General features: G+C 38.1%; 1 protein-coding gene across 1 annotated transcript; it reads right to left on the reverse strand.

The window, feature by feature from the left end:
- Positions 1 to 10,612: 10,612 nt before the first annotated feature.
- On the reverse strand, positions 10,613 to 11,904 carry LOC122068311 (polygalacturonase non-catalytic subunit AroGP2-like). The gene is made up of 2 exons (XM_042632192.1): positions 11,805 to 11,904; positions 10,613 to 11,691 (listed from the first exon to the last, which is right to left on the reverse strand). The coding sequence occupies exons 1-2, from the start codon at positions 11,856 to 11,858 to the stop codon at positions 10,723 to 10,725; spliced, it is 1,023 nt and encodes a 340-aa protein (XP_042488126.1). The 5' UTR covers positions 11,859 to 11,904; the 3' UTR covers positions 10,613 to 10,722.
- Between the last annotated feature and the right edge of the window lie 268 nt (positions 11,905 to 12,172).

Raw genomic sequence — 12,172 nt, forward strand, 5'->3', positions numbered from 1 at the left:
TTGTTATGTTGAATTACATTCTTTTCTTGTTGGACCCACTATACATGTAAGTGACCTACTATACCCTTGTTCTCACACTACATGGGACCTACCCTCTTGACTTACACACCTTGTGGATCCACGGCAATGGGCCTATATGGCCTGACTACTGGACTAAGCCAATTTTCCAAGGTCCACTGGCCAGGCAAACAGACACTAATGGGTCTTGACTATAAAAGGGAAGTATGAGCCTTAGGGATCTTCATTCACCTAAAATTGTGGAAGAGGAGAGAAAAAAGGAGAAAAGGAAGGAGAAGAAGCGGGAAGAGAGAGAGAGGACCTTCGGCTACATCCCATTTTTGTCGATTGTTTCGAAAGATAAGGGAACACCTTCCCCAACCTCTTTTCCTCTTTCATTTTGGGTTTGGGTAGGTAGAGAATTAGGATTTTTTCCTATTCAGAGGGGTACACCTTGACCCCAGTGACTTTGGATGTCCAAAAATGTGCATACTACACTTCCTCGTGCATTTCTTGAGCTCTCAATGCATTTCCTAAGCTCCTGGAGAAATTTGCCCAAAATAAGGGTTTAAGGTTTCGGTCGAAGAATCGACTTAGCTCTTAAATGACCCAATGAAAACATGATCATCTAGACTTAAATGAAAGGTGAGAATATCCTATGAATCTACAAAATAAATGTCGATAATCAGACTCGTGAAGGTTAAGCCCCGAAGTGTTTAATTCTTTTTGAATTTCGGTACGTCCACTATCAATCGGTGATACCTACTAATGAAGGCTAAGACCTTAAACAACTATTGTCCATGTCACCAATCAATACCACTGGTAGGATCATATATCTACCAGTGACCATCAACCAATGGTGTCTAAGACCTGATGGGCCTCTGTCCATCTCACAGGTAGCACCCACCGATAGGACAGACACCTAATGGTGGACCATACTAAACTATCCATTGGGTAAATTTTAGGGATTTTGAGGTACCCTCTAGGGGGCTCTTTTAAACACATTCTAATGCCCATTTACCCTTGTAATTGGGACAGAGGTTATCACATTCGGTGAGGCCTAGCGGGGTATGCTTCGATCATTTTCTTGGGAAATTATCTCACCCAGTCAATAGACAAGGTAAGTAGTGGTTTGACCTTAATTTGGAGTGTTTTAATATAGGAAATGATGTATGCCCATTGCAAGTATTATTTTTTAAAAATTTTCTTATCATGTATGCTTTATATGAACTATATAAATTTTTATATATAAAATTGTTAAATTTTAACTATGTATACTCTTGTTGATTGTTATGAATGTGTGAGATCCGATGTGGCCAAGGGGAATTCTGGTACCGTGATCACCACGTGTATGATTGCATCATACATTGGGTGCACATTGGATCTAGGATTGGATATGGGTAAGCAGTGTGATTGATGGGAACTTTGGTATTGTATTCCATACTACATGTATCATTGAAAAAAGAAATGTATGTGATTGTGGTTAGGTATAATATCCCTATACTACTATCCCTTGCCAATATGGGTGAGGTGTAAGATGACCCACTGTGGTGGGTTTGATAATATTTTTTGGCATGCCACCCCTGTGGTACGATCAGGAACTAGCTCAGCGTGGCCAGTGGTAATTTTGATGTCGTGGCTTTCAGGATAGGGCTATCAAGGGTTTACTAGGTGGCTGACGGTGCATTCTGGGACATACAAGCTCCTAATTGCAACTAGGGTTTGTATTGTTGGGTGACTGATGTGTAGCTCTATAGTCCGATGCTAATGTAGGAGTCCGGCATTGATTGCCATGAGGTTGACATCAATTGTTTGTCAACTATACTGAATTTCTTATATTGGGTGTCAAATTCGCCTAGATTTACTTCATTTTTTGAAACCTTTCTATTTCCAAAACTTTCCTTTTTAAACTGATGGATGGGTTTGTGGTGGGTTTTCACTATAAATTTGATCGGTAGATGTTTGTTCTTTTCACTTTTGAGGTCATAGAACCCCTATAGCAAGGTTTCGTTTCACCTTTTGTTGTAATTTTACTTCTTTCTCTAGTTCATTCAAACATTATAACTTGAATGACTCTTGTGCAGGTGTTTACCAAGTCTCTTGCTTAGTGTTGCTACAGTTGTTCATGATGGAAGGCCTTGAACGAGTGGATAAGAGATATAGTGAAGGAAGACCACTAAATACTAGGCCAATACCACTTTCACCCTATCTTCGAGATACAAAAGATCAAGTTGGATTGGAATCTTCTCTTTAGTGATGTTAGGGTATGGAATCGTGATCTCCACATGTTTCATCTCAATGATTGTGAAGTGCGTCCAACATATGAGGAATTCAAACATTGTTTCTTATCTCCTTGTTCTGGTGCAATGACCGTTCCCTCCATGAAGCACAATTATAAAGAGGATATTCTAAACTTCTCCGGGTTGTTGGATTAAAAGTTCAAGGATTTCATATTAGGAAATTCCATTGATGTCTATGCTAGTGCTTTTTACATTGTTCTTCAAGTACAAAACCTTACATCGTCTATAGTGATAACGCTTTCCTTTCCTATGTTGTTACACGTTATCTTTTGAGGACGGATCATCATTGTAGACACCAAATTTTGTCCCTCCCCCTTGGCAATGATGAATTATGGGCAATGATGAAACATCTATTCTCTCTTTTGGAAAGAAATTCAATTTTCGGAACAAGTCCAAACTATCCCAGCTATCCCAACCTAAAGTCGCTATTTAAGAACATGCGGAGTACAATTGAGCATAAGACCGGTTAGGAGTTCAGCCTAATATTTTAAATTGATGTGGGAAGGGTGATCGAAAGTGGTCATTCATACCTTTCGCTAGAATACGACAATCGAGCCTAGCTGTGCTCGATTCCGATCTGATTGGAAAGTATTCAAAAATACGATCCCATTGATATCTTGTATGGAAAAAAAGGATACCCAAATGTGCCATATTGCCTACCTAAACTTTGAACCAGTTAAACCAGAATAAACATGAACCAGGCCAAACCTGAACCAATCCAAAATAAACCTGAACCAGACCAAACTTGAACCAAATTAGACCAACCCAGACCAAATCAAACCAGCCCGAACCAAACCAGAATAAACCTGAACCAATTAAACCAGACCAGCCGGACCAAACAGACCAGCCCGAGCCAAACTGAACCAAACCAAACCTATCTGCTTCCCCCCAGTTGATAAGAATCAACTAGAACCAAACCTATGGCCGCCCGGTCTACCAACTAGTTGCCCAAGCTATTCCCTTCCACGGAGCCATGAATTGGCTTCCACGGAGATGATAAGCTTTATCATCTCTGTGTAATCGTGTAAGATATTCCACGGATCTCACCCTTTTAGTATATGCTTCCATGGAGATGATAAAGCTTACCATCTTCGTGTAAGCACTTACACAGGATAAGCCTTATCATCTCCTTGTAAGAATTCTTCACATATATCTCCTTCCTACTATAAATAGGTGACCCGTGGTCATCGAGAAAGGCAGAGAGAAATCCCCAGAGTGTGAAATCTCTATTCCAGAAAGCATACCAAAAAGAGAAAAAAAAATCCCGAAAGGGGGAGAAATCCCTCTTCCAAAGACCCTATAAAGAGAGAGAGAGAGAGAGAGAGATAAAAAAAATGCAAAAGTCTGAGGAATTTCAAAGCCGATTGTTCAAAGCTCACTGAAGTCGACAACCTAGTACGGAAACCCTATTTCCCTAGGTCCGAAAGACCGTGTCATCCATTTCAGGTTCGTATGGAACCCCTGCTTAAATTTTTGTAGTTGATTTCGATATTTTTATTATAGTGCGGAAGCCCTGCCCATCTTCCCATAGCTAATTCCTGTTATAGGAACATAGCGCGGAAGCGCTGCCCATATTCCCGCAGTTGATTCCTATTCTAGGAATATAGCGCGGAAGCACTGCCCGAGTTCCCACAATTAATTCCTATTCTAGGAATATAGCACGGAAGCATTGCCCAGATTTCCAAAGCCAAAACCCATTTCTACACTATAACACAGTAATCCTTTCAGAATTCTTGCCCAAGTGCCGAAAGTTTTTATTTCTCCAAGAAAGTGAGAAGAAATTCAAATCTTTGCCCCTGAGTTGGGGAGAATTACCAGAAATTTCATTATTGTTATCGGTTGTTTCATGTAAATATTAGATCGTGATTTTATATATGTGCATGATACAAGCCTCATCTCTGCATTCATTATTTTTTATGTATCACCACATAAAATAACGACTTTTTTTATCATTTCATGTATTAATTTATTCATTTGTACATTAAATGTTAGTCTACTTCAGCATCCCATCTGTTATTATATGTGTTCCTCACATAAAATAACAATTATAATCATCATTTCAAGAGGCATCACACATTTATGTAGATAAGTTAGTTACATTTTCTATTATTTTATGTAACTGCTCATTTTATGTAATTTTAATATAGATTATGTATTATTCCATATAATGTTTTAATAGTTTTTTGTAACCATTTCATACAATTATATACATGTGTTAATTATCTCATGTGATAAAGCTTCCATGTCGGCTTAGGCTGTTAAAATTCTCGGCGGAGAATATTCGAAATCTAAGTATCTGGTAGAAAGATCGAAAATTCAAGGTGAGGTGGGTGCCTAACACCTTCCCACACTCGTAACCTAACACGAACCCCTATCTTTGGAACATACCAAAATATGAAGTCAAATTCGGGGTTTTCATCCTTTCACAGGAATTTAACCCCCTACTTGAGCTCAATCCCTCGATCGGAATTGGGCTCCACAATAGGGTTCTGGGCCCTGAATCCTAGATGGTGACTCCAAAAATCATGCTTTCCCCATCCCCTATAGTCGCTAGATAGGTTTGGAGACATCACCCTGCAAGGCAGATGATTGAGAGGAAATAAGCGGGAAAAAGACAATAAGAAGTATTCCACATTGAAAACCCCTAAGAAGGGAATGAAGGAGAAAAGGGGTAGGGTTAATCCCTCACTCTCTCTCCATCCGATCCCAAATCCATTTTCCATTATAGTCATGCTGCTTCTCCCATCATTATTAACGTAAACATGAGTGCAAAACTCATTGAAGTGAAATCTCAGGTTTTGCATAGGCCAACGAGGAAGAAAAGATAAAATAGAAATTAAAATTAAAAAGTTATAAAAACTTCACAATAACTATAGTACAAGATAACCTAAAATTTTAAATAAGGAACCTTTGTGAAAATCCCTATGGAAAGTAATGTACTGGATGCATTTCATTGTTGCCCTACTGGGGACAATAGTGAATTGTGCTCAGTAAAAAGTAAGGTATATGAGAGCGTAAACTTAGAATGAGGATCTATAAAGGGAATATAGAATACTTACCCCTCTACAACTTTTTTGAAGGGTTTTATTTTGTTGGAAGGGCGTATGCTCAGGTATGATCAGTGCAGAAAGTAATTCCTTATGATTCCTATGCATGAATCTCAGATACGTGTTCGTATGACTATGGAGAATGAGTAGGATGCATGTGTGGGATCTTGTTCGAGATCCGCGAAACGTGATAGGGGTCATATATTTTTAGTTGGGAGGCTCCTTGGTCACCAAGGAAGGTATAAAATTACTTTTATATAAGGGTGTGATCTCCTTCCTTGCTAGGAGAGATTTGGGTCTATTTATGGGAAGTCTATATTCCCAAGGGTGTGGGTAGCTAAGACACTTGTGACATGTGTTTCTAGAGCCTTCTAGGTGTCCTAGGGTCATAGTGTGTGTCTAGGTACGTCCCATGGGTGTCAAGGTACAAGATTTGGCAGAAGATTGATAGACTCCCTATAAAATTGCAAGACTCGACAGAATTTGTTCTCTAACCGACATAGTTGACATTTGTCCGAGCCAGACACTATGCAAATAGCATCGGCCAGAATGCATCTGGCGTCAACTCTGAGTCAATGCAACTTCATCTCAAGTTAATTTAGGGGGTGCGGTCCAATTGGGTTTTTGACCTAATTTGGGGCTGCTCTATGGTATGTTGAGTAGTTTTGGTCAAGTTTAGATATTTCAAAGCCATTAACCATATTTTGAAAACATTTTATTCAATCTTATTAACCATCCTATGCTAGCATGCAAGCAAAAATATACTGCCTAGGTGCAAAAGAAAACCTTGACAGTTAAATACATAAACCATCTGCATCTCAGGGGGTTCCCAATCATCATTGATAGTCCTTCCAAGGGTCACAAAATGTCAGGTCTACACCAACAACTTTTCTAGGTTTTCTAAGGTTACTTGAATTTTTGGGGACTTTTCGAGGATTGTTTGGGATTTTCTAGAAAATTTTGGGTTTTACGTCATTTGGCAGAAACTCTAGGTTTCTATTGACTCCAGGGTTTCGGCTGAAATTTAGGGCATTTTTTGATTTCTCTAAAAGAATAAGAAATTTCCAAATTTCTGCAGATTTTTCTAGAAATTTTATCCATAATTTTGCTTACAAATGGACCATTTTTATAGAAATTACAAGTTGAGCAGCATTTTTGTAAATAAGTGGACTTCCAAGTAAGATCAGCTAAGCCTTGGGCAGAGGGGCCAAAGGCCTTAGCCGATTGGCTAATGGCCCAAGTAGGTCGGACAATGTGGTCTTTGATAAAATGGGTAGCTAGCCGCCACCTAGTACCAAGTTGCACTGGTGTTTGGGTATTTCTAGGTTTTTCAACTTCTAGGAGTGATTCCAGAAGCTACAAGCATCGAAATTTTACACACTAAGCTATCAATGGAATCTTCTCAAAGATTAATATCCAATAAAATAGGATTTGAGCATCTCTTATGGCTTGACGATCCACAAGAATCCATAGATGGAGAATTTGTTCTATTTTAACAGAATTTTGGGATTCACGACAGTATTGGCAACCACCTCCAGTCACCCCACAGTATTGTATGTCACTCCAAGAGAAAAAAAAATCAATTATTTCATACATAATCATTCGGTATCTAAATTCCAAAGTGTCGGGTTGACTTAGACAGGTATTAAGGTTTCTAGGGTTTTGACACTTCCGAGAATGATTTCGAGAGCTATGGACATCAAAATTTTATGCACAAATTATCGACAAAACTGGCTCAATGAGTACTATCCAATAATGTAAGATTTGAGCATCTATTATGGCTTAAAGATCCACAAGAATCCAAAGATGGAGAATTTTCTCTTTCTAACAGAAATCCAGGATTCCTAAGAATATTGGAAACCACCTCCGGTCACCCCAAGTATTGTATATCACTAAAAGTGACAAAAATTCAATTCTTTGATACATAATTTTTCGGTATCCGAATTCCAAGGGGTCAGGTTGACTGAGAGAGGTATTAGGGTTTTCAAGGTTTCAACACTTTCGGGAATGATTTATGGAGCTACGGGCATAAAAAATTTATGAATGAGATATCAATAGAATTGTCTCAACAAGTTTATCCAATAATATAGGATTTGAGCATCTCTTATGGGTCAGAGATCCACAAGAATCCAAAGATGGAGAATCTGCTCTATCCTAGTAGAATTTCGATATTCCCGAGAATCTTGGAAGTCACCCCCAAAGTATTTCTATCACTCATAGTGACAAAAAGTCAATTACTCAGCCTATAATCATCCGGTATCCTAATTCCAAGGGTCGATTTGACTGGGACAGATTTAAGGTTTTAGGGTTTTACTGAGGAAATCGTATACTCCTCGAGAACAAGCGTGCTTACTTCGCCTTTGCCCATTAAATCATCATTGTCAAGGGGGAGACAAAATTACGTGTCTACAATAGGTTGGAACTGAAGTGACGCAGCTGTTGAGAGTCCAAATCTGGTAGGTGGTTCAGTTTTAGTATATCGCTTTGAGAGAGTCTTTTAGGCACGTGCTACCTAGTTTGGTTAGATACCATATCTAAGAGGTCTCTTAGAGAGAGAGAGAGCTTTCATATGCTCCAAGTGATGAAATATACTAAGCTAGTGCCATGGGGATATTTGGATCGAGATCAGAACCCAGGTCAGTTATAGGATGGCAGTGTGTAGGCCAAGAGTATCCTGAGCTGTGAGGTCAACCAACCCCCGGAGTCACAGCATGGGATGAGTATCAGTGGTTGGATCAACCACTTATAGCTTCACGATTTGTCCACTCGAACAAGGTTGGCCATTTTCCCATCGATCAGCACCGAGTCCATAGGTCATATCTTGGGATGGTCAACTTTCAGTAACTTTCCATCGGATTGGGCTCGTTTGTAGCACACACTATAGAGTAGTGCAGATCCAAGGGCTGGGAGCCATCAAACACGCAGCCCAAGGTGCTCCCAGCCCTTGGATATGCGCTACACACCGTGTCGCGCTACAGAGGATCCTAGTCCCTCTCCATCATACCTACAATACCATGTGTCACCCTCTCATTGTTGAGTGATATTTTTTTCCTCATCATGTAGGTCTCATTGTACTGGTTGGGTAAAATCCGTGTAATCCCAAAGGCATCTCAACACTGTGTCAAACTCTACAAATACCAAAATTTATATTTTACACTAATTAAGTATCAGAGTCCCTACGCATGCAAGAAAGAGTATTTAGTGTCCAAAAAAATTGTCAAGGACATAGATAGAAACCAAAGTATCAAATTCACTTTTAGAATTTCATCCACTAAAACTTTGATGAATGACATGCAATAAAAAATAATATAAAACTAGTAGTTCTCACCCCAAAAGGCAATATCAAATGGCAACAAGGAGATGAAACTCAAGAAGAAAAATGGTTGAAAAAAAGGGCCTCAAAACTTCTCTTTTAAAAAAGTTATAGATAACTTGGGATGTTATACCAAAATGCATTGATAAAGAAGTTGATTTCCTAAAGTTTTATTTAATTAAGAAAAAAAAATTCTTCTAAGCCATAGGTTTTTAAGTCTACCTCCCATGTGGTTTGCTCTGGAAGAATTCTAATTGCCATTTTAAAAACCAATTTTGTACTTTTGGATCAGCTTGGATGACCATGGAAGGAAAACTTTGAGAGAACTAAAAGTGTCAAAACTTTATCATAGCAAGAATTGGTATGAAAATTTTAGATATAGAAAAGATAATATAATTTCCATTCAAGGAATATCCTGCACTGAAAAATTAAGATATATCTAATGTAGAAACAACAAAAGTTTTTTTTTGAAAAGTTTTATGGAAAAAGGCATTTTGACTGGCATGCTCTAGACGGTACTAATAGATCGGCACCAAGTTCTTTTGCCATATGGAAAGTTCATGTGGCAATTTTGACCCTATACTTGCTTAGAAAATGATCTAGGGTTGGCCACATGTAAAGTTTTAGTCTCAGATTTAAACTTATACCCTCCTAGTATTGGCATATTCTCTATAAATTCAGTTGTCTATTTTTCTTTTTTATTAAAAGAATAATTATGGATTTTCGAAGATTTGTTCTTCACCTTGACAAACACCATTTTGTCTAGAACTTGACATTTGAGTAGGGGACCTAGGGCTCTACTTGTCCGGAAAATATAAGCTCCATCCAATATGCTATGTTGAAAATATTTGTGGCGGTCTAAATTAATAATACTGTTACCCTGAAGCTAATCCTATTGCTGATTATCTTGCAAAATCAGTAGCAAAGTTTGAGACATCTTTTCCTGTTCATACCTGGCCAACTCTGATATCCATGGAGTTTGAGCTGGATGCTCTCTATCGTCCAAGATTTTGCCGTTGGTAGTTTGATTTTTTTCTTCTCTTTCTTTTGGAAGGTCTCTCTTGATCAGTCTTTTTCTGTTGATGGCAATACCGAAGGTGGATAGTCTGTTTTAGGATTCTCTTTCCCTTGCAATGGTTAATTTTTGTCACTCCATTTTTTGTACTCTATTTTTCTCTTTTATTCAATTTTGAATACATATGAATTTCTAGAAAAAAAAAAAATACTAAGACTTCTCCCAAGGTTTATTGAGAAGAAAAACATTCAACCCCCCCCCCCCTCTACTTTTCTACTCCCCAATACTTCAACGGAATGCCCATACAACTCATGTGATTATGGACAGCTTCAATATCTATATTACTCACCCATCTGCACTATAATTCCTCTTGTAAGATAATTCATTTGCAGCACTTTCCAACTCCAAAATCCAGTACCATGTTATGTGCACCCTACTTATAATATGAGATCTAATTAAGAAATCATTCTACTACTTCAATTGTCATTGTCAATTTCTTAGAACCACAATACAGAGTAAAATGAAAGATTTTCACCAACAGTGCAACCAAGTAATGGCAAAAATTACATTATTCAGAATATCCCTGCATCATTATCCTCTTTGCCTCATTTCAGGCATACTCTAATCTTCAGGATGAAAATGTCAAAATCTAGGTAGTTCTAATTAACATTTTAATCAAATGATACACTCGCCCACTATCCTTTTCTTTTATCAAATCAATACTTTAGCTATGCTTGCATTCAAATATGAAAAAAAAAATCGACCATAAAATCATTTTTGTCTTTGGATCCCAAGGTCTGGAAGAATCGATAAAGATGGACTTTGCCATTGTTTGAGATTATCTCTAAGAATTGCTCTCGTATGGGCTTTTCCTTGATGAACGCTCAATGGACAGATATTTTTCAATTGAAGAGCAAATTTTATTGAAACTTGAAAGACATAATAAGAAAACAAAACTAGTTTATTATTTATCCTTCAAATAGAAAAAGCAATAACATGTAATGTAAACAAAAAAAACTTTAAGAATGTCAAATCTTCGAAGAACGTTGCTCAACCTAGTCTTGTCCAGACAATTCCATTCTCATTTATCCAATGGCAGACTTCAATTTGACCTGGGCTAGAACCCAGCAGCTGAAAAGCAAGATGGTTTGTATTCCATGCTGATGTATTATAGTGGCATGCCATGATCGCATGATTCACTTTCATCCGAGTATGCATTTCAACTGCATATACTTTAACTTTCTGTAAAACATGGCAATAATAGACTTGAAATGGGAATGGCTGACTATGACATAAGGCTGGTGGTTCAACTAGGTTTCCATGGATAAGTTTCACAGAGCCAACTCTGACATTCTCATAAGATCCTTCAACATTCTCTGTACTCCACACGGATAAATGGCGCCCTAATTTCGCAAAAACAAAATCGATGAGATCCTCAGCTGAAGTCGCACATATGCACTCCTCACCTTGAATTGAGCATTTCTCACATATCTCTAGGGTGTTATGAATATACTCATCCATATTTGATTTATCCACTACACCAAAAAGCTTCTTCAACTCCTTGATCTGATAAAAAGAAAATGGAACTTTTGACACCAGAGATTGTGGCAAGAATGATTTATATGACATTGGGTCCCTTAGATCAGGGACAGGTATGAAATCTCCCTCTTTCACCATTGATTCCCTAAAATATGGCAATCCCCCTTGGCTGGCAACCGACAAGGGTATTTTATTTGGAAGTGAATATTTCAGTTTGGCAGCATTCCATCTGGCTAAGTGTGGCAGGGTTCTGTTGTTGATTGTCTTCTTCACCAGTGCATTTGTAGAACAAGCAACATTAGCCTCCATACAGAATGAAGGTAGGTGAGAGGTCAATTCATTTCCCTCCATTAGTTTCATAAACATTGCCACCTGATTGGGGCTTAATGGAGAAGCTTTTGTAGTTAACCAATGTGGAGGGTGTGGAAGACCAATATGTTCTTCCCAGTACAGTTGGAATGAATTTTCAGCTTGAAAACCCTGCGATTCCATTGGGGAGGGGGGGAATAACAATCAAATAAGTAAGATAAAACAGGAACAAACAATAACCACAATAAAATGAATGAAGAATAGAAAAACATCATTCCTCTTACACTAAAGTATGCAACTACTATCAGAAGTTCAAGAAACCGAATAGGATGTGTCATGGTATAGGTGCAATAGAGAACGGAATGCGTTGGGTTTGTGCCTTTTTTAAATGAATTGGATTGGTTGCATGGGAATGTGAGGGGTGTTTGAATTTATATATAGGGAGAAAATTTTGCCAAAAACATATATTTCCAGTACCCTAAATGAAAAACTTCTTTCCTATGCCTAATGTAAATGCAAATTTCCAAATACTCTTCAGCTGCCAAAATTACCCTTCCTCTTTGGTATAAATCAGTTTGTTTTATTGGTCAAATGGGTCTTATACAGCCAATCTAGCTAGTTTTTGCCACATGGTACTTAAATCTCAATGGAG

This window comes from Macadamia integrifolia, unplaced genomic scaffold, assembly GCF_013358625.1.
Source record: "Macadamia integrifolia cultivar HAES 741 unplaced genomic scaffold, SCU_Mint_v3 scaffold369, whole genome shotgun sequence".
In the NCBI taxonomy this organism is placed as follows: domain Eukaryota; kingdom Viridiplantae; phylum Streptophyta; class Magnoliopsida; order Proteales; family Proteaceae; genus Macadamia; species Macadamia integrifolia.

Coding starts and splice junctions, on each gene's coding strand:
- LOC122068311 (XM_042632192.1), bottom strand. CDS start 11,858: ATGACACATCCTATTCGGTTTCTTGAACTTCTGATAGTAGTTGCATAC. Junction 11,692..11,804: donor TAGTAGTTGCATACTTTAGT/GTAAGAGGAATG, acceptor ATGGAATCGCAG/GGTTTTCAAGCTGAAAATTC.